General features: G+C 49.4%; 9 protein-coding genes across 9 annotated transcripts; 3 read left to right on the top strand and 6 right to left on the bottom strand.

Moving 5' to 3' along the window:
- Positions 1 to 422: 422 nt before the first annotated feature.
- On the top strand, positions 423 to 1,425 carry LTR64_006363 (uncharacterized protein; the record flags this gene model as incomplete). Its single annotated transcript, XM_064900694.1, has 2 exons — positions 423 to 989; positions 1,048 to 1,425. The coding sequence occupies 2 exons, from the start codon at positions 423 to 425 to the stop codon at positions 1,423 to 1,425; spliced, it is 945 nt and encodes a 314-aa protein (XP_064754006.1).
- A 256-nt stretch (positions 1,426 to 1,681) lies between these two features.
- On the bottom strand, positions 1,682 to 3,184 carry LTR64_006362 (uncharacterized protein; the record flags this gene model as incomplete). Its single annotated transcript, XM_064900693.1, has 1 exon — positions 1,682 to 3,184. The coding sequence occupies one exon, from the start codon at positions 3,182 to 3,184 to the stop codon at positions 1,682 to 1,684; it is 1,503 nt and encodes a 500-aa protein (XP_064754005.1).
- Positions 3,185 to 3,799: 615 nt separating this feature from the next.
- LTR64_006361 (uncharacterized protein) lies at positions 3,800 to 4,987 on the bottom strand (the record flags this gene model as incomplete). Its single annotated transcript, XM_064900692.1, has 2 exons — positions 3,800 to 4,653; positions 4,702 to 4,987. 2 exons carry the CDS (start codon positions 4,985 to 4,987, stop codon positions 3,800 to 3,802), a joined length of 1,140 nt encoding a protein of 379 aa, XP_064754004.1.
- Positions 4,988 to 5,991: 1,004 nt separating this feature from the next.
- LTR64_006360 (uncharacterized protein) lies at positions 5,992 to 7,009 on the top strand (the record flags this gene model as incomplete). Its single annotated transcript, XM_064900691.1, has 4 exons — positions 5,992 to 6,134; positions 6,181 to 6,379; positions 6,432 to 6,719; positions 6,770 to 7,009. 4 exons carry the CDS (start codon positions 5,992 to 5,994, stop codon positions 7,007 to 7,009), a joined length of 870 nt encoding a protein of 289 aa, XP_064754003.1.
- Positions 7,010 to 7,605: 596 nt separating this feature from the next.
- LTR64_006359 (uncharacterized protein) lies at positions 7,606 to 10,023 on the top strand (the record flags this gene model as incomplete). Its single annotated transcript, XM_064900690.1, has 2 exons — positions 7,606 to 9,261; positions 9,337 to 10,023. 2 exons carry the CDS (start codon positions 7,606 to 7,608, stop codon positions 10,021 to 10,023), a joined length of 2,343 nt encoding a protein of 780 aa, XP_064754002.1.
- Positions 10,024 to 10,380: 357 nt separating this feature from the next.
- Positions 10,381 to 12,111, bottom strand: LTR64_006358 (uncharacterized protein; the record flags this gene model as incomplete). Its single annotated transcript, XM_064900689.1, has 2 exons — positions 10,381 to 11,978; positions 12,054 to 12,111. 2 exons carry the CDS (start codon positions 12,109 to 12,111, stop codon positions 10,381 to 10,383), a joined length of 1,656 nt encoding a protein of 551 aa, XP_064754001.1.
- A 486-nt stretch (positions 12,112 to 12,597) lies between these two features.
- Positions 12,598 to 15,912, bottom strand: BUD5 (Ras guanine nucleotide exchange factor bud5; the record flags this gene model as incomplete). Its single annotated transcript, XM_064900688.1, has 1 exon — positions 12,598 to 15,912. The coding sequence occupies one exon, from the start codon at positions 15,910 to 15,912 to the stop codon at positions 12,598 to 12,600; it is 3,315 nt and encodes a 1,104-aa protein (XP_064754000.1).
- Positions 15,913 to 18,535: 2,623 nt separating this feature from the next.
- LTR64_006356 (uncharacterized protein) lies at positions 18,536 to 19,582 on the bottom strand (the record flags this gene model as incomplete). Its single annotated transcript, XM_064900687.1, has 4 exons — positions 18,536 to 18,883; positions 18,933 to 18,974; positions 19,174 to 19,327; positions 19,383 to 19,582. The coding sequence occupies 4 exons, from the start codon at positions 19,580 to 19,582 to the stop codon at positions 18,536 to 18,538; spliced, it is 744 nt and encodes a 247-aa protein (XP_064753999.1).
- Positions 19,583 to 19,600: 18 nt separating this feature from the next.
- LTR64_006355 (uncharacterized protein) lies at positions 19,601 to 20,916 on the bottom strand (the record flags this gene model as incomplete). Its single annotated transcript, XM_064900686.1, has 5 exons — positions 19,601 to 19,899; positions 19,953 to 20,067; positions 20,115 to 20,144; positions 20,236 to 20,783; positions 20,835 to 20,916. The coding sequence occupies 5 exons, from the start codon at positions 20,914 to 20,916 to the stop codon at positions 19,601 to 19,603; spliced, it is 1,074 nt and encodes a 357-aa protein (XP_064753998.1).
- Between the last annotated feature and the right edge of the window lie 340 nt (positions 20,917 to 21,256).

Genomic DNA, 21,256 nt, shown 5'->3' with positions numbered 1-21,256 from the left:
CAAAGCTTGACTTGGGCATCAAGGACCGGAAAGGAAGCTTTCTTGTACTCGAATTCACTGCTTGCAGATGCCTCAGGCTATCTTGACTATATTTCTGGACAACCCCCACTATGGTTTTCTCAGTTGGATGTGACTTTCGGGTCGCTTCTTGCCCATGTGCTTTATTCTTTGGACCCTGAAGATCCATAGTGCTACGTAACTTTACGTGCTTGTCTAAGAAAAATAGAAAGAACGGTCAATGTGTTTGCTGAGAGGACTTATACAACTTTGTCCAATACTGTAACCTTTCCACAGCTTGCTACCTCTTCGTAACACAGCTTAAACTCAGTTACAAGCAGATACTCACTCTTGATAGTCAAGCACCGACTATCACTGACTTCCTCTTTCCTTACCTACCCTAATATCGCTCAACCGCTCACAACATGGAGCGGAAGAACCGTCCTACCTCCATTGGAAAGCCTCCTCATCTCCCACAGCCTACGGTAAACTTGTCCAACAACGTTGTTACAGCTACCCTGCCCACAGGCGAGTCAGCCCAGGTGCACCTCTTCGGTGCTACAGTGACCAGTTGGAAAACCTCAGATGGAAAGGAGAGGTTGTTCTTGTCAACTGCAGCAGACTTAACAGGCAAGAAACCGATTCGTGGAGGTGTTCCAATTGTCTTTCCAGTCTTCGGTCCACCTCCTAAAGATCATGAGACAAGCCAGCTACCCCAGCATGGATTTGCACGAAACAACACCTGGGAGTTTATGGGAAAGAGCAGTAGTGAGAGCACGGACTCGAAGAGTGACGACAGTGTGAAGCTAGACTTTGGTCTAAGCAGCAGCATGCTGTCCGAAGATACGAAAAACAAGTGGCCATATGAGTTTGGACTGGTCTACTCGGTCACTTTGAGCAAGAGCACCCTCAAAGTACAGCTACAAGTGCAGAACAAAGGCGAAAAGCCATTTGATTTCCAGTGCCTCTTCCATACCTACTTCACTGTCAATGTAAGTACAAGATGAGCGAGAACAAACCCACATACTACAGAGCTAACACATCTCATAGGACATCTCACAAACCACAGTATCTGGTCTTGAGGGTACACAATACATCGACAAGGTTCAGAAAGCCCAAACGTTTACCGAGAAGCACGATGCCCTACCTATCGAAGGCGAAACAGACAGAGTCTACACTACGCCAGCACTACCACCAATCGTCGTTAAAGAAGGCGGCAAAGAAACTTTGGTTATAACTCGAGATTCGCTTCCGGACGTCACAGTATGGAACGGCTGGGTAGACAAGATTGCAGGCATGGGTGACTTTGAACCGAAGGATGGTTGGAAGAGGTATCTTTGCATTGAGCCTGGTTCTGTGAGCAGCTGGACGAAGCTAGAGGCGGGTGAAGCCTGGGAGGGCAGCACAGTCGCTGAGGCTAAGCTCTGAACGACGAAGTATAGCTACGTAGCCTCAAAACCTGCACTATCGCAGCGGGAGGTTACGAAAGCTCACGACTTTATGCATGACGAAGACCACGTCGATGATTGCAAGCCTGCACAGAGATCACCCCTGTGCACATCAAGCTAGCAACTCTACCAAATTACAATAGAGCTATAGAAAATTCTTTCAACGACTACGCAAGACCACACAAATCACGGTCTTGCCAGTATCGCGTCCAACTACGTACAGCTCATCATCGATTTTAGTCCTTGTCATCTAAAATTCTCTTAGGCACTACACCCCTAACCCTATCTACACCTGCTAATTCACCACGTCTCCCCTCTATCTGGTCCTGCACATTGAGCTTGTTCCACAATAAATAGCTCGTCGTGATTAGCACTGGCAGACCTATGATCAGGCCTGTCCATCTTCGACGCAGAGATTTGAATTCGGCGTTTCGTAAGAGCTCATCGCGTGACATTTCTGTTGGACGCTTGGCTTCAGCGCCGGTTGGGACGACTCGAGGCGCTGATGAAGATGGCATCGATGAAGGCGTGGGCAGTGGTCGCGGTGGAGACCGGCTCGCTGGCGATGCGGATGATACAGATGGTTGTGGTGGTGAAGTAGCAGCAGACTGATTCTGCACCCCCGAGGGTGTTGTGGACGGCGGTATTGGTTTGGAGGATGTCTGAAGGAATGCTGTGGACTGATACGACGGTGGACCATTTTGGTGTGTGGTATTCAAGTTGCTCTGAGGTAGAACTGAAGGGGACTGCTGAGTGGGTGGAGCTCTCGCAGTTGAGCTCTGTGAAGCAGTATGCATATTATGTGCTGAGCCAGCCAGGGGCTGTTTACTGCGAAAAGCTGAGAAGTCCCTCACAGAGTAGCTAAGCGGATCGACTGTTCTAGATGGTCTTGATGGTACCTGCTTGGCTCGCCCTTGAGATTGCGCCGAATCAGGGAACGAAGACAGACTATAAGCTTTGAACGCCTTTGGTGGAGTGATAGGTATCGCGCTTTTTCGGACCTTGATACTTGAGGGTTTCGGTGGTGGGAAGCTAGACATATCAGTGACGCCTGCGCCTGATACAATGTCGTTAATGTCTATCTCTGGGCGGTTAAATGCAGCGCGGTCAGAAATCTTGTCGGCCTCTGACACAACCGGACCTGGATCTGCTACCCCAGAAAGAAAGGAATCGAGGAAGGAGGACGGTTTCTGTGCTGGTTTGTCCGATTTCAGTGTAATTTGAGACAGTTTCGTGCTTCTTTGTGCAGGTACATCCTCCGGTCTTTCGGGAGAACTTGTCTCCTTTACAGCTGGACCAGAAACATTGGTTGGCGAAGAAGTGAAATCACGACTTTTTGTGATAGCTGACGCATCGAGAAGAGGATCGTTCTGTGCTTCGACAGACAAGTCACCCTCTGAAATATTCCTCTGCTTCGCAGTACCAAAGGCTGTCGCTTGCTGGAGAATCGATGACTCTGATACGTCGCTTTTTGGCTTCGACCTCGACTTCGACGATTTGCGGGTCGCAGATGAGTTGGTCAACTCCAAGAGATCATTATTTTCTCTCTCGGTAATTTTGGTCTTCTTCTGAGTAGCAGTCGTCCTTGCTGAAGCCGTCTTCTCGATACTCCCAATGGTGCTGAAAGAACGATTTATCGAAGTTTGATTGATTGATACAGCATCTGGCTCGGTGGTTGACACCTCTTTATTTGCTTTCCTTGGCCTGCCTCGTTTTTTGATCACCAATTCAGTGGCCATGCTTGCCTTTTTAGATACCGAAGTCTAGGTTGAGTGGTGGCTTTTGCGTACTATGATGACAACTTTATTGAACAGAGGCGCAAGAGCACGCGTCGAGAGGTTCGTGGTGGAGACTGACGACTCTTTCTGATTGGCAGACAACTTGTTTCAGGGGTTGGACAACATTTTGAAATCGACTGACAGACTTCCTTTCTACACGTAAACACGTGTTTCATCCTTTTACAGTCCGTCTGTTCCTCTATGGAAAGTGAGTCCTTGTCGCTTGACTCGACCATTGGACATAACAACTCCTACCTGGTTGTGATCGCCGAACAGCGGAGCCAATCATTACGTATGCAACCAATACTCCTTGTGGTTAATGCATCTCCTTCGCTGTTCCATCATGAACAAACAACGTTGATGCATATTGAAGACATTGAGAACACTGAAATTGTTGCTAGGCATGCATGGTTCAACCACCTTATTCTGCTTGAAACACCCAAGCTGTCTACGATATTCAAACTGAGCATTTGTTGACATCAATTAAAACTACAAGCTCGGCAATGGATACAGAATCCCGTACCAACTCCAATATAATGCTGATGTGCATGCAACGTCTATCTTGAACACTATGCTTCAAACCGCAGGATCTTGGGGTTCTTGTGGACGAACCAATAACTTGAGTCTTGGTCCACCCTTTTTAGGGGTTCTCTTTGGGGACTTCTCCTTCGCTTCGACGTCGACTGGAGGAGACGACGGATTGGCTTTTTCTGAGTCTTTCGATACTCCCTTATTCGCAGTAGTTGGCTTTGGGTCATCTTTACCCTCCTTGCCTTTTCCTACCCGCCTTTCGTCACATTTGCAGTACTTCGTTATAGCTGCATTTAGATGTTCGGTGAATTGGGCATCATCGTCCCCAGTATCGCGTGTTGTTGCCGCGATTTCCGCAAACGTAGCGAGGAGTTCGGCTTCGTTAAGGCACTCAAGCTTACACTTGGATGTCTTATCGAGACCAGGTAACGACTTCTTTGGTTTCTCGCCAGGCCTAGCGTCTGCGTCTGTTGAGTCATCTATGCCGCGCTTCTGAGGTGACGCCGAATTATCAGCCTTCAAGGTGGTGGCTCTAGGACGAAGAGTCCTGTGCGATTTTTCAATGTCTGTGTTCCCTTTCTCCTGTGGACTTCTCGACTTCCTCGATTGCTGTGTTTTCGTTTCTCTCATATCTTGACGGGGACTGGCGTCTGTTTTCTTCTTTGGTGTCCTCTTCGTTGGTTCCGTGGCAGCTGGCGGCTCGGGACTACTTGATCTGACGTCGTATTCATGCTGTGACGGGCCATCAGCCAACCTGCTCGACTGCGTGGCCTTCACCTTTCGCTTTTTGGCCGGGCGACCATCGTCTTGCTGAGAGTCGTTGGTGTTCTCAAGACTCTTGCGCGTCGACATCTTGAGTATGATCTTGCTTTTCGGGGCAATGTTATCACTCGATGCTACTGAACTCGCTGTTGGACTGGCAGTGCGAGCACGTTTGTTGCTTTTACCTTGTGTCGAACGTTGAGTTGATGGTGTACCAGCTTTACTACTGGTGGCTTGAGAGCTTCGACCTATGGGACTCCCGGAATTCGTCTCCGGCTCCCTCGTGCTTTCCTTGCGTCCAGTATCGCTCCGTGTACCGTTGTTCTTCTTCATTTGTTTATATAGCTCGTTGCCACAATCAACATCCATGGCTTTGGCAGAGGGCTTATGAATTCGTCCAGATCTCCTGGGCTCGGCAACAGGCGTATTTTGATCCGCTTGTGAGCCACCAGGCGCTTTTGCTTTCTTCATGTTGCAGACCTTGCTTGGTGACAATGATACGATCTTACTGCTCGCCCTGGTTGTTGCGCTAGTTTGAGAGCACACGGAAGAACTACGAAGCTGAATACTGCCAACGTAGTCCGGATTAGGTGTGGTGACAGCAGTAGGCGTTGTGCTTGCTGAAGTATTCACTAGTGGGTCGGTTGTATCGCGCAGAGCATCGCATCTATCTGATCGAGTAGAGTATATACCCAGATGAGCATGTGGTGTAGGCTTAGGTACTCGAACCATTGTCGTAAGCATCGTTGATCGCTTGCGGACAGCAAAGCTTTGTCCGACTTGTTCGAGCATCTAATTTAGATGAGGCTGTTAGGGCCACGATGCCAGGAAGGATCAGTCCTGTTTGCGGAGCAAAGCGATGGTCTTCATTGTGCTAGATCACTCCGAGAAGAACAAAGCTCTCCCTAGCGATCCTCCAAAGGTTTCATGCCAGTTCTGCGGCGGCGGCGAGTAGAGATATGCCAGTGGTATGTGTTTTGTCGGCACAGTCTCGGTGTTGTTTGCTCTTGTCCATCCTACACTCGGTAGCTGGAGCAGCAACTGCAGCACCCGCCACAGATTACTTTAAGAAAGGGGAACAGGAAGGAGAGACAAATGCTTTGCGGAAGGAATTATAGCTAGATGCTGTAGAACAAGAATCTGTGTCTCCAGTTGTGGACTACTATATCTACACTGTTTGATGCTCCTCCCCAAGTCTTGTCCATTGGAATCAATACCAACTTTCTTGCGCTTGCTAAGTCCAACTCTGCCGTCCGTTATCAACCGTCACTCTTTAGACGTTCTGTGAGCCGATAGCATCAACGACTTGTCAGCTAGTCCCGTATCATATCCATTGGTGAATTCTGGGAAAGTCTCAGTTGTTGTAGCGAGTGCGGGAAACCTTCCTTCTTGAGACAAATGAACACGGTTCAGGTGCACCACTCTATACAACCTCACCACGAGTGTTCGTGAGTCGTCCTAGCCACAACTTCAGGATGAGGGTATTGGGCAACTTTTTGACGCTGGCTTTGTTCGCATTTTCTACACCAACTGTACTGGGCGCAAGCTGGACGTTCACGGATGCAACAGTGTCTGTGCAGAGTAAAGGCTCGGGTGTAGGAGGTGCTCGAAAGGAAAGGTATAGACGTTCAAGTCATGGTCGAGTGATGTACTAATTGGAGCAGCCTCACACCTGGCAAGCCATTGGCTAAACCCATTGAGTTGGGGTCGAGCGACAGCCTCAAGATTGTGCTCACAACTCAAGAAGGAAAGACTGCCAAACGACCGCACCAGGCATTCTTGCTACTCAGAGATGGCGCCTCGAATCTCGACCTTTCGTATCCACTAAGTGTCAAGGAATCAGGAAAGGCCAAGGTCGACTTGGTATGAGGACAAGAAGGCATAATTCGAAAGCGCTGGCTAATGGGGCATGTAGACACAGAAAGACCTTCCTACACAATTTCTGAGGAGCAATGCAAAGATAACTGCGCATCTGGTCGTTGCTTCTTTCGGCTCTTTCACCGGTTACAATTCTCTCGCTTTCAACCTCAATGTTGTCACGGATCAGAACATACCGGCTAGTACGACTGAGAAAGCCCTGAGATATGGGAAGTTGCCAGAAATACACCACATCTTCAGAAGTGATCCTAAATCACCTAACATTTTGATCAGCATTGTCTTCGCACTTGGAGCAGTCGCGGCGTTACCCGTCCTGCTCGGTGCAGTAAGTTCCAATATCCATCGAAGATCAAGTGCTGTTACTGATTGTTCTAGTGGTTGTTCCTTGGGGGCAATGTCAATCATTTCCAGAAGGCCCTGTCAGATGCACCCGTCGCTCATGCCTTGTTTGTTGGCTCAATCATAGGTCTCGAAGGCATACTGTTCATGTATTACTCAAGCTGGAACCTCTTCCAGACATTACCTGCTCTATTTGCAGTTGGCATGGTAACCTTCATCAGCGGAAGTCGCGCTCTTACAGAAGTCCAAGATAGGCGACTTGCAGGTCAACGATGAACTATGACCGCGTTTTTGTATTATAGATGACTTCCAAGGATAGACAAAACAGATCGATTGTGCATTTATGTAACCCATTGCGAGTGGTTTCCTACTCAATAGATCGTATGATGCGCCCTCTCCTGTTCCTCGAAATTTTTGAGGTCAACTCAAATGTTTACAGCTTTCAATAGGTACAGACAGATGCGACGAGATCAAAGATATTGTTAGAGATAGCCGAAAATTCAGTGCCTCGCAGCATGAGTTGTGGACAGTCATCGTGGTACTGTACTTCTGACACTCGAGAGATGTGCTGTGCTGTGCTGCCAGCGTCGCATGTAGAGAACCTGAAGACGGTTTAACCATCAACGTCGTTCGTGCCGACCACAATAAAGTCTTCGGCTCCAACGCCGTCTCACCGCTATTGGTCAACATACCTCGGGACATCCAGTCTTGAGAGAATCTCGAAAATGCTTTGAAAGCAGCATTGTACAGAGAATCCGCCCTATGTCATTTCCAAAAGTCGCTTTAAGCCAGGAGATCTGTCTCCAACTCATGTCCCTGCACTTTGTTTCGAATCCTCACATGTGGCTGTCATGTCACGAGCAGCAATTCACATGATCTCGCGCTCGCGCTCGCGTAGTCCAAGTCTAGAATCTAACACAGAAATCGACTCATTACGCAGAGACCACCAGCATAATGCTCCCAGCGATGGACCTAAACCACTTGAAAGCTCGAACGAATCTGGAATATCACCTGGTGTACAGTCAGACAGCCGAATGAATTTGACCTTCGACACACCTTTGCCATCGACCATCAGTGACAATTTGAATCTCAATAATTACGACTCCCCGTTCAGGTGGTCGCGAAACCGCAAGAACATATGCCTCATCCTTTCTTGCGCCGCAACATGGGCAGCTGCCTACAGCGCAGGATCATATTCCATCGCCTCGGGACCTCTCACTGCCAAATTTAACATATCTACCGAGACATTTCAAACTGGTGTGACAACATGGTGTGTTGGTTTTGCGGTAAGCCCTATGTTTCTTGCACCACTGTCCGAACTCAATGGGCGAAGACCGGTGCTCTTGTTCAGTGGATTCATGTTCTTCGTTGCACAAATCGGGTGTGCACTCACAAACAGCTTTGCGGGCATGCTTATTGCTAGATTCTTCGTTGGTGCTGGGGCCAGTACATTTGCAACAATTATAGGGGGAGTGGTGAGTGACGTTTACCATGCCGAGGAACGCAACACACCCATGGCGTTGTACTCTGCGTCTGCATTGGCAGGTACGGGTTTTGGACCTCTACTAAGTGGTTTCATCATTGGTCGGACGACCTGGAGATGGGTCTTCTGGCACCAAGTCATCAGCTTAGGCATGATCATGGTCGCCATAGCCGTACTGTTTAAAGAGACGAGAGGGTCGGTGCTATTGAGTCGGAAGGCGAAGAAGATCAATAAGTACTTGGACAAGTTGCAGCACGAGCAGATTGGGGACTGCATCTCCTCGTCTGAAAAGACAGGACCACAGTCGATGGATCTCAACGTACGCTACGAAGTTGCGGCTGACGCATCTCGCAAATCCTTGGCACATCTACTCTATTTGTCACTTACCACTCCATTCAAGCTCCTCGTGACTGAGCCAGTCGTGTTTGCGTTCTCCCTGTGGGCCGCCTTCGCGTGGGGTTGTCTCTACATGCAGCTCAACGTCTTACCTCTCGTCTTCGAGACCAACCACAATTTCAATACCCAACAGCAAGGATCAGTCTTCACCACTCTCATCGTAGGCACACTACTAGCTGCAGCATTGTCCATCGGCCAGGAATCAATTGCTCGAAAGCACTTTCCGAAACTGCTACAGGCTCCGGAAGGACGTCTATACTTTGCCTGTCTCGAGGCTGCATTATTGCCCATCGGCCTCTTCTGGTTTGGCTGGACATCATACTCTTCTATACACTGGATTGTCCCCTGCCTCGGTATTGGCTGTGCCATGATGGGGATATTCTCGATCTACCTTGCTGTTTTTAATTACCTTGCTGATGTTTACCATCGGTATGCAAGTAGCGCTTTGGCTTGTCAAAGTTTCTGTCGGAACATTTTGGGGGCTGTGTTTCCTCTCTTCTCACGGATTCTGTTCACAAGACTAGGGTTTCCGGCAGCGAGCAGCTTATTGGGTGGTGTGGCGGTGCTGTTAACGATTGTACCATGGATACTCGTATTCAAAGGTGAGACGATAAGAGCGAAGAGTAAAGTTGCAAGTGAAGTTATGAAGGTGCATGGCTCATGATGATATCTGTCGACTTCGTGTCTCTCCGAACCTCTAAGTTGCTACTTGTCTTCACAATAGATATATGCTGCGAAAGAAGTTCCTGAGAGCCAGGACTTCCTTCAGATCTTCAGAGGCCGCTATCTGCTGTACACTCGGATCACGATCGTACTCGAAACGCTTCACACATATCTTAGAAGAGTCATGTCCTCTCCAGCGACTTTGCGCACCACAGACTCAACCAGCGACCCTGAACTTCAAATCAACGGCGGTGCCAGCGAGCTCCGTACAGCGGAGCGTTCAGCTCAGGGAACCATCACGCTGAGACACGATGCCACTGCTCACAGTCCGTCAGTACGAGCGCCTGTCGCACACGGTATTTCAGCAAAGCCCAGGAAACCACTCATTACCTTGTCCAAGCATGCCGGAAAGAGCGTGAAGAGTATTTCAGCGAAGCAATATATCGACGAAGAGGAATGGGGGGACATGGACGAAGGCGATACATCAGATGAAGAATTCACTTTGGTCGAGCACGATGATGCAGAAGCTCTGATGATATACGACAGTCAAAGGCTACCAGTCGAATATGCTTATGGCAGTCTCCTCCAAACGCGACTATGTACAAAGATTTTGCGTGGAGATCCCTGCAGACAGTGCTTGCCACCTGTGACAGCACCTGGTGTGATCGACGAGCAATCTAGTGGAAGCGATGAGCATGTGAGGTGGGCGGATAATACTCAACGATGTGATGTGCAATCGAGCAAGTAAAGTTTGATCAAGAAAGACGTGGGCAAGGAGATATTCAGGCTGCTTGGCCACCCATGTATTTGAACATACGATATGGAGTAAAAGGTCGGGAAATGTCAACAGTATATTCCGGGAAGTGGCGCTCCAAACAGGTCGCTCAGCTAGTCTCTATTGAACAAAAAACGAAGCTTACAGTCTACGAAGTCGCATCTACCCTCGACTAGTCTTTTCGTTCGCCTCTTCGCCTAATGAATCTAGGTAAAACGCTCTATGCCCACACCAAGGAGCCCACAAGGACGAACACAAGTCCAGCTCTTTAAACCAAATCTCAGCAAACCCCAACCTTTGACAAAATATTGTGGCCCTTTCCACATCTCCTCAAGACACGTACTCCCTCCTCGCCGCGAAACTAATAACCTTCTCCCCCAAATCAAATACCGCAAGCACATTATTCAAGAACACATCTCCCAAAATATTAACCCCTCCCAAAGCCCCAGCACTTTGTATCCCACTAATACAATACCGTCCACTGACGTCAAACCGCTTAACCAGATCCTTCGGATTATGCCAGAACACTATTCCGTCAATCTGTACTCCTAATGGTGGCGCGACGGCGTCGCAAGTCACAACGTAGAAGCCAGAGGAGGGATCGATGAAGGTGGGTGGATCGAAGAGGGAGTTGTAGCGCTGCGCTAGGAAGTTGGGGATGAAGGAGAGGGTTTTGCCGGAGTCGAGGATGTATGCGCCGTTTGCGCTGCCGGGGACGATGCGGTTTGAGATCATGGTTGGTGAGGTGGTATTAGTGATGGGTATGGTAGTGTTATTGTTGTCATTGCCTTTGGGCTTCCTGCTGGGTTTTCTGTTATTCTTGCCACGTCCTCTGCCTGAACGGCCGCGACGTGTCAGGGTATTGCCGTCGGGTATCAAAGAGCCTGCAGGTAGCATCACCAGACCCTCAATGCTCATCAAGTAGTACCTGAACTGATCATCCCCAGACAGTACGTCAATCTCAGTCGTAGCAAATCGAAGATCAGTCACGCCAACCAGATCAGGCTGTGGAATACCACCAATAGTCAGGAACCCTCCAAAGCCACTTCCATTCTCATCACGACTTAGTGCCAGCGCGAAAACGGGCTTCGTCAATTGCTGCTTGAAGAACATGTTGTCGATCAGACTCGGATAGATGATCTGATTACAATTCTTGCCCTGGCCACCAGGTCGGCAGTACACACCAAGAGTGGGGTTGGTGCCGACGTATGCAGCCGTTAAAGCAGGGAAAGCCAGTCCAATGATACCGCTTGTTATCCCGTCTCCTTGCCACCCTGCTTCTTCTGCTAGCGAGATTTGTTGCTGGGAGACTGTGATGCCGGCGAGGGTCACGTCAACTGTGCCGAATGTGCCGATCAGGAACTCTCCATCGCCGTATGTGATATTGGAATTCTGATCTTCGATCGATCGGAAGTTGCTGTCAGGGGTATAGGTTGGGCCGAAGTAACAACGCTCCCGAGGGATGCGTTTCCGGGTGATCACATCGAGGCACTCAAAGGACGAAGATGCAACCCACGTATCTGCGCTGCCGGTATCAAGGACATGGAGAAAAGACTGTCCACCAATCGAGATGGGAGCAAGAAATGTAGCGGCCGTCGCGCGAAGTATAGCATAGCCCTTCTGATAGATCCGGCTTTCCGAGTCCGTAAGCCTGGAGGAATTGAGAGAGACTGGGCCCTGAGCTCGCTTCACGTTGCGAAGGGCTCGAGACGAATGCTGGAGGTCATGCTTGCTGCGACGCAGAGAGATGATCTTTACGGCAGTGGAGTCGTCGAGTCCTGCGCTTTCAGCGAAGCTAGATCCGACCTCGATGGGACTTGCAAGCAATGGAATCAGGAAGAGGCTCAAAGAGAGCAGCTCACGAATGTTGACCTGCATTGCTCGTGTGCATGACAAGGACGTGATGGTGTGAAATTTGGTGCAACCATCTGTGTATGTGAGTCGAGACATACTCCCTTGGTTAGTAGCATGAAGTCATGGTGTAGGTATAAGATTGGACTCACCTTGTACAGCCCACAGATCAGTCAATGCAGCGAACTCGTCAACGAGTCGGCTGAACATTCAGTGCAGGGTGTAAAAATATGCTGTGGCACAGACCTTTGTTGAAAGACGATCGTCTTGGCTGGAATGCTTCAGGTATGCTGTAGTTAAGAGAAAGGGAATCGTGAAGATGTAACATTAAAACGAAAAGCACTGCATTCAATTATCCGATACTGCTCTGATTGCGCTCAGGTATGTGCTCTGTCCTCTGCTTGCACCTGCCTTTGGATTATGGTTCCTTCCACCGTGCTAGCTGATATTTAAAACCACAATAGCAACACCAACACCAAGACCATGGCTAGCGGGCCGCATCGCCGCTCGTGATATCGTAAACGCCATACACATGTCACCAAAAATCCAGGTGCTAGTCCAATGTCTTACAAACTTCGAGGGTATCACAAAATCAGCGTTCAAGGAAAGGTTCCAAACAATGTTAATAAATATTTGAGTAGCTGTACAGAGCCAGTGGCAGGATAATATTCCAGAGTAGATGTAGTATTTAAGAACTCACAACGTATCCAGATTGTTGACCCTCTCTTTACTGTTATTATGTGTCCAGGTGAGAAAGTCGAAACGGTCTTTTCCTGTCAGAGAGGTCATGGAGGCAAACGCCTTGATCTTTGTAGGTTGTTGCTGAGTGTATGAGTCGAATTTGGGCTCGAGGATAAGTGATCTTCGATATTGGTTATGGACATTGCGATCTCCAGCTGCTCGTACGCGAACGCATTCATCCTGCAACCAGGTCTGAAGCTCATCAACCGAAGTCAACTTGTACGGTATCTGAAATCGTTGTAGATCCGAAATGATTTCTGCGGTTCTTGCATGTTTACCGAGGTTGATTACAGAGATGGTACCGTTGCCAGTCTGAAGCTCGCGCATGGCGGGGTTGCCTTGATCAGTAAAGATAAGATCTGTCCTGTAAATGCCAACATAAGGCAGACAGGGAAGAGCAGCGCTCTCGAAGCGCCTCCGAAGGCAAGCATAATTCTTCTCGTGACTGCAGATTTCTGTGTGATAATCATGCATCGACTTCGTCTTCTGTCCAACAAGTTCCCATGTCTTTTTGAGGCGTAAAATAGCTGTGGTGTTCAGCGATGCATTAATGGTCATAAAAGTTTCGTAATTGTGTAGCTCAAGACATTTGGAAGTTACTTTGATCCATTGCTTCAGTAGCATCGCTCTCTTCTTAGTATCCTCTAGCTGCAATATCGACTCAACTACAAGGTTGTTCAGGTCTGTGGATAGTTGAGCCATGGCTCGAAGGTTGACAGCGAGCGAACTAGATGGCTTAGTAAACTCGCAACCAAGTAGCTCCTCCGGGAGTACTGAACAGAAAATCGCCGATGTTTTGATGGTAATTTGACGGGCCAATTCCATAGGATCGAATTCTAGAATACTCAGAGTTGAGGCACCCATCTTCCACATCTTCAAAGCGTTAAGCTGACTCTTCGACAGAATTGAGGGTGGCGCCGGCTGATCGGGGTCGATTTTAGATGAACCGACCGTGTTGGTTTTGCCCATGGCAGATAATATTCGGGGTACAGCCGGAGCATGAGTAGTGCGAACAACATGAACCAGATCCAGCAGCCGGGAGCCTGCTGATGGCAGCAACTGCGTAACCTTTTCCTCGAAGAAGCTTGTAATGTATGGTATAGTGGGTTCGTCACAATCATGGCGCCAATGCGATTCGAGCCAGCCTTTGAAGACATTGGAAACTCTGAGCCGGACAGGATGGGAGATTTTTGGGCAAGCCTCGATATACTCAAAACGAGCAACTAGTGCTTGAGCAAATTCGAGAGGGTTTGCAAATAGTCTGAAGGTCAGATATACCATAGTGACGAAGCCTGAATTAGGTGTTGCTTCGTGCGACGTCAGCCGTTCTATGATGGCGTTGAGGCTGCCACCAATGAGACGGCCTTCGGAACTGACTACAAGCTCGTGGGCGTAATGATGCTCCAGTAAAGCATCGTCGTCGTCGTCATGATCGTCGTCGACCTGTTTCGGACTGTTTTTCACCTGCGCATCAGGGGACGTTGCACGAGTCGAAGTCTCCGAGATGAAGCTGGGACCAGAGTAGCGTGGAGACGAGACAAGAGTGCTTTCGCTCTTATGGAGCATTGTTCGTGCAAGAGATTGCTCCTGCTGAGCGTGCGCTGCATCCGCATGATAGACATGAGCAAACGAATCCGATGTTGGACTAATGGGGCTTTCGGCCAGTTGTGTGCACGCGCTGCTTTCGCCACATTCATTAGACGGTCCGAGATCCTTTAGAACACTCAGTCTGGATGAGGAATTCCCCTCGAGGCTTAGTTGTGTCCCTCGTGCTAACGAGCATGGTGCCAGGAGCGACTCCGTGGGTGAAAGTGAGTCAGCGTTGGATATGGAAGCGACATCTGACGTATTGACACGCAACTCGAGCTCGAAATCTCCGATATCTTCAAGCAAGACTCTAGCCTTGGCAACACAACGGCCTGCGCCGCTCACGCAAGCAGTAGCTGCATTAACAAGGCGTGCACCTTCACCAGGCAAATAAATCATATCATCGTCCTCGGTATGCAAAGGACGAAACACCTCTCTTGCGGCATGGACCAAGGTAGTGATTCTGTCATACATGACGTCTTTGGCTTGTTGAAGATCGTCCGAGTTCAAGGAGTCGTGTTCCAAAATGATTTCAACGACCTCCAAAAGTTTGCGGCAAGATTTCACAGCTTGTTGTGTTGTCAAGAGTAACTCGGATGATGAGCGAGATTGCATGTGCGAACCCAGGAAGGAAGCGAGAACACCGAGAAAAGCGTCGTAGGTGTCACTGAGTTGTTCAGAGGCCATGTTGCCTTGACGAATATGCAGGTTCCTACTGGTGTAGGACATGCGATGTGTCACTGTAGATGGCCTCGAAATGGAAGCAGGACGAGTCCTGGAGTAGTTCATGCTAGGACAATTCGAAGGTCTTTGGCTACCGTAGAGGCTGGAGCGTTTGCTGGCAGGGCGAACGATGCTGGCACGCGCCGTGGTTGGAATGATTGGAGAGAGTGCTTGGGGCGAGCGAGAGGTGAATCGTGGACTGCGAGTGAAGGCAACATCTTCGCTCCATATGTCGAAGAAGGTGACTGCGCGAGTTACGACCTGGAATGCCTTCAGCAGGAGGTCATCCGAAACTTTTTCATCGAACTCGGGCGATTCAGGATTGAGTCCAGTCAGCTGTGCAGATTTTGAAGCCTTTACAAGCAAGGAAAGATCGGCCAGAAGGCCTTTCCTCGTTCTTCGAATACTGTCGTATTCTTTGACCAAGACAGCATCTCTTGTAAGGCAGTCGGATTTCTCTAGCAGGAAGCGAACGCCAGCGACCATACCTCGCATGTAATCATGGGTACGGTGCAGCTCAGGAACGTCTGCGTTGTCGCTGCGTATAATGTCCCAGAACTCGGTCAGTGCTTTGAGCAACGGTCGCATGGTTGCGTAGTCGTATGGCTCGCAGTAATTCGTAGGCAGCCAGCCTCTCGCCCCAGTCTCCAATAATGTGCCATCGGCCCAGCCATTTGTGTGAATAGAATGAACCAACACAATGTCGCCAGAAGTCAGAGGGATGGTCACGGAGGTCGAGGAAAACTGGTCCTGCGGCTGGAAAGGATAGGAAGCGCGAAGGAAATTTTGGAACTTGGGTCTTGGTGAATATGGCTCCTCTGGCGCGTCCGGGAGTTCCTTGTCATGGTGAAGTCCGGAGTCCACCTTTGCGGCGAGCTGAATGCTCTCGCTGAGATCCTTCTGACTCTTCCTAATGTTCAGCGGAGCCACGTGAACGCTGTTGTACCCTCCTTCTTGCATGGTTGGACGACTGATTGATCATGCATCCCACGACCTGTAGAGCGCGTCCAGTCTGTAATCTTTTTCGAGTGCGATCGGTTGTTTGTTTTTGCGAGAGGGGGCTGGTCCGGAGGAGCGTTTGGAATGCCCAACCGCGGAATGAAGCACGGCCCTTGATCGGTCGAGATCTGTACAGATCTTACTACAGACCTGAGGTAGACATTTTGAGCAAGTCTTGCAGTGGTTTTTCGTGTTCCGAGGTAGGTTTTGAGAGATGTGCCAGGCTGGTTCGTGAGACTGGCTACAGAGCCAACAGACTGGTTTTAGGTTTGAGTTTCAATAGCCTCAATGCTCCGCAGGAGGCAATCGACAACCCTGGCAAGGAAGGAGCGACTGGGGTAAGGGACCGATCTGGAGAGAGAGGCAAGGAGCAACGGTGTACTGGATACGATGTAAGGTAAGGAAATCAGAATTGATGCATATTGCACGACAGTTGTCCTGCTCATAGCTAGATCTAGCTATCGGCGAATTTAGGACAGCACGATGCCCACACAACCTGGGCTCGCTAGCCATTGTGATTTCTGCAGGATCTGACGCTGGCTTTGCTTCAACGCCTCGTCTTCACCCCGTTACTAGTGGACATTGGGACGGAAACTTGAGCCCGATGTTCGGGTGGTTCGCACTTAGGTATGTGTAGCGAATCCACTGTGCACAAGCTGTTAAACGCGATGATGCCAGTAACAGCACGCGTTGCTCGTGATCAGCATAGATTAGTGTTCCTGCTAGGTTCTGTTTTTTAGTGCTAACGAATCTTTAAGAAAGCAGGCTGAAGATTCTGAAGCACGCCAAAACGAACATGGGAGACACTCCCTTGCTCATCACGAGAGAGAAGAGGTCAATGGGATAAATCGAATTTTGGGGCTCGATCAGCCATTGGCTTCTTTTTCTCCGCGGCAGATACATGGCGCTGCTGCCAGTGGAGGCACAGCTTCGTACCTTTACGATTCGGGTTTAGGCACAAACTCAGGGAGTCGGTCTCCGGCAGAATCTGTCAGTGGAAGCGTTCCGATCGTCACTCATTTCCCGAGATGCTCATTTCCACAGACTCTATCTGCTTAGCGCCACACCATTGGGAATGGCAACATCTGTCTCGACTGGCGACGATGCGTGCTTACTTCGGTGGCTACATTCATGACAACATCTTTGGATGTCACAGTGACTGTTCAGCGAACCTGGAAGACATGTCTGGACAACTGTCAACAGTTACAACCGGCACAAAGGATGAGTTGAATGTGTACGTTACATAATCGTAGTGCATCTCCTTGATCGACATTCAGCATTAAATATCGTAATGACCCAGCTAGACAAAGAAGTGCACATGCCAGTTGCCCGACAACAGCACGATCGTCCTTGTTCAGTTTCCAAAACTCAGCAATCTTATCTCGAACATCAGATCGAGAACCACTGGAGTACGTGGACTTGCGGTGCGTTGACTCCGGCGTGCCTTGCTTGTGATGGATACGTCCTTTACTGAAGGCTTTGTGCAGAAGTACACTAATCGTATGAAAAGAGATCATTCCCTTGTTGAAGTTCCCAACCTAGGCGTGAGGGGATTCCACTCGACCAAGCACCGATGTAGTGCCTTGGGTGGTTGTCAGAAGTGTAAAGGTCGTCAAGCACCACTTACGAAGGCATTGAAGAACAATAGCCGATCACTGACGCCGACGATCACATTTTCCAAAGGTGCATGCCACCCATCGCCGAGCACGAGCCAAGGTTTCGTAGTTGTACTAAACGTTTTCGTGCCGCTTCGTCACAGTGCTATCACCTGAACACCCTTGCTGTGAAGAAGCCTCGCCTAGATGCAGAGCGCGGCACCGAGCCGGGTCTATACCTGCTACGACAGCCTTGCCCCCCTCTGTATGTCAATTCAGGTGTTTCAATTATCTCACATCTTATCTTCTTCGCTTATCGCTCGCGTGTGCCGCGTGGCGAGGACACATTTCTGGTCTTCTAACCCATTCCAGGTACCGGTCAGCGAGGAGAATGGGCTCAATCCGCGTTCGAATGCTGGTTTGCCCGCGCTTCTCCTAGCGCTCCGTACGCGTCTTCAAGTCGACATGCACTGCACGTTGTCTTGCCATGCATCGCTTGGACCCATTCTGCGTGAACTCGGAGAATTTTGCGATTCCAGTGAATGGTCACCGTGCTTTGGAGCTCGCGATTAGAGGAGAATGCTTCTGCATGTGAATGAATTGCCGGTTCTCTCTCTCCTTGTCTCATTGTGGCTGGGAGGGATGAGCACGTATCTGCTCCTGCTTGTTGCTCCACCCACTATCTTTTATCCTTGCGACGACGCACTAGAACCACTCTGCCTGATGCACTGCATACATTTCGATTTTGGTGGACCGCGAAGCTGTTCGACGTGTCGGACGGTCTAGCCGACTCACAAGGAAGTGGCAAAGCTAGTCGATATGCTTGGCTGTGTCTTTTGCACGGTGCAAGCCGACCTCAGCGCATCCCGTTGGTGCAAGGTCGATGGAAATCCCATGTGCAATGGCCATGTCCTGGTACTTTTATTTCAGTATAGGAAGCGGCCAGTTGCTCGATGGAGGCGAAGCCACACAGCAGGTTAGAGTTGGTCTCAACGACTCTCAAAATTTATCGTAGTGTTGCCAACTTCTTTGCCGTTCCTCGAGGAATTGAACGCTAAGATGCCGTCTTCTGCACGAAAGTTTGCCTCCAGGTCGTATTTGAACCGATACACGGTCATGCTGAATTCATCGCTGTATTCGCTTCGGTCGACGTTTGATAAGCTTGTGAATTGAGTGATTACGACCCCCTCACGAACAATGCTAACGTGATCCGGACGCTCTGGTGGCACATCGAGGGGGCAGGAGTACAAAGTCAACTTGCTGCGCCACTCCTCGCCGTCTTTGACGCTGGTTTTAACAGTTCTCGCTACCTTGAAGTCAGAGTCGATTTCCTGTCCCTAAGTTATGTCAGCACAATACTGATACCACGTTACATACAGCGCTCACCTTGGTTACTGTCCAGTGCATCCTTGTGCACAGCTTGTGGCCCTAGGAGAAATGTCAGCCCTAAGTAACATTGAGCAGGACCACAGGCCAGGTGTTTGCTGGGCCGAAGCATCCAAGCGTATTGGCCACATGCAATCACGGCTTGACTTTCAACGATAAACGAGTCACCGTATTGAGTTCGATATGATGATCATGGTGGATGGGGACGAGGGAACCCTTGATGAAATCGGAATATACTCACTGTGTAGATGTCGTGATATGCGTCCTCTTCATCGTCAATGCCTTCCCTGAACGCGCAACCCCAGCTCCAGCCATAGCTGCGCTTAGCAACTATGGTCGTTGGTCGAATGCCTTCAAGGCCTCTTAGAACTGCGCCCTTGACGATGGCCGCTTGGCTGATGAATATGTTAGCGGCTCCGACTTAGCCACGATGACAATCGTGTATCATACCAATCTGTTGGACACGTAAAACGTCTGATATCGTTTGATGTGCACCACGATTTGAGGCGAGCGTTCAGGTATGGGGAGTCCCCGAAGCCGCCTATCAGAACAACGCGATTAATCTTGGCGTTCTTTCTCGCAAGCTGCGCTTTTTGTTCTTCCACTTTCTTGATCACACTTTCCACCACAGGATCAAAGAACGACTTCATTTCGTGTCTGACACAATGTTAGTCGGTTGAGCGATCGTCAAGCCTGAGTTTCGTGTACCTTGCCACTTTTACAACTTGCTCATCTTCATCATATTTGATTGACGCAACATCCAGGTCAAGTTGTATGGGACCAATTTCAAACACATCTCTCTCGTCGCTACGGTCACCAAAGTTTCGCTTGTGCGACTCGAAGGATTGCATGAACAAACTCCCGGGACCGCGTTTCTTTGCGTCAAGGGCAATGTATGCCTCGCCAAACTTTGCTTCCATCCATTGCACGAATGCGCGATCAATCGCGGTTGCGCCACACTTTGCACCTATGTTCCTGTCAGCCTCCGTGCCTCGCCATTGTTACAGCAATTCTACTTGCCTGTTCCCACGCATTTCTCACGATGTGTCAGATGAGGTGTGACGGTTAGGATCTCATAAGTGATTAGATCCACAGTACCGCCTCCGCAGTCACAAATTAACACATACTCTCCGGGCTGATTTCACTTTAGTCGTTGCGAACCACTTGGCCATTGACACTCACCTTCAATGGGTCTAATGCAGTAGGACCCAGCTATTCAGATCGTTAGCTCGGAAGCCGGCCACGACATACAAAGTACTCCAATTTGACCAGCAATACCAAGGCTGGGTCGAGAGCTACTCACATAGGGTTTCAGTGCCCAAAGGGCAGCCGCCTCAGGCTCGGTAATCATCTTGACAGAATCTCCAGGTCTACTCCCAAACCCTGCGCGCAAGGCAGCTTCGCGGGTAGCGTTTTGAGCGGCGTCGGACCAGATAGCTGGCATTGTCACCCAGACCTCGATGGGCAGATATCGCAGAATTTGAGCAAAATCCCTCTCGAGTATTTGCATTGTGTGTCGATAAACCTCCGTCATGAAATCGGCCACAACATCTTCTGCCGTCTTGTTTGGTGGCAGACCAAGGAATCCTTCAGCACCGTACATTTGACGCAGCAACGGATCGTCATGTTCGGTCAGTCGGACATGCTGATCGAGCAACAGCTTGGTCCATGCGTACTGCTTGAGACCTCGAGTACATTCGTATCCCCAATGGTTCCTCGAGATTTTCTGCTGATTCTCTGATGCATAAGCAAGTATCGAAGGGGCCTTCCACGATTGGTCTCGATGGTTCGGCCACCTTGTTACAATCACAATGTCGTCGCTTGTTTTGTTGGAGGTCACGTAACTAATACCTGAATACCTCAGTAACGCAAGTAGGCTTTTGGAGACTTTTTCTTACTGACCAGTATAAGTTGTGCCATAATCGATCGCTACTATCAGCTTGTACGGCTGATGAACTCCAGACACTGATGGTGTTGGCGACATCACCGACTCCCTCGACGGCTTCATTCTCCTAGAAGGCCTCATAATTGTGTGAAAGAATGGATACGTCGCTACTACTTGGTCAAACTGAAAGAACGGACGAGGTTACTCTTGAAGTCTTCAATCGCAACACGAGTTGGTCTATACGGCATGCTCGCTCTTCACCACCAGCTAAGCGAAGCTGCAGCTTCGCCTGCATGTTGGACTTTTCGAAGGCGCAAGGCATAATTATGCACTAGCAAAATTACAAGTAAGTACAGTAATTTTCAGCGACGAAACCCCACTATCGAAACGATTCATCAACCACATCAACACATGCCTCGATACAAGTTAGGAAGAGCTG

The sequence above is a fragment of the Lithohypha guttulata genome, assembly GCF_036872675.1.
Source record: "Lithohypha guttulata strain CCFEE 5908 chromosome Unknown scaffold_4, whole genome shotgun sequence".
Classification (NCBI taxonomy): Eukaryota; Fungi; Ascomycota; class Eurotiomycetes; order Chaetothyriales; family Trichomeriaceae; genus Lithohypha; species Lithohypha guttulata.
Note: the sequence above shows the minus strand (reverse complement) of the source record. Positions and strands in the feature narration are given on the sequence as shown.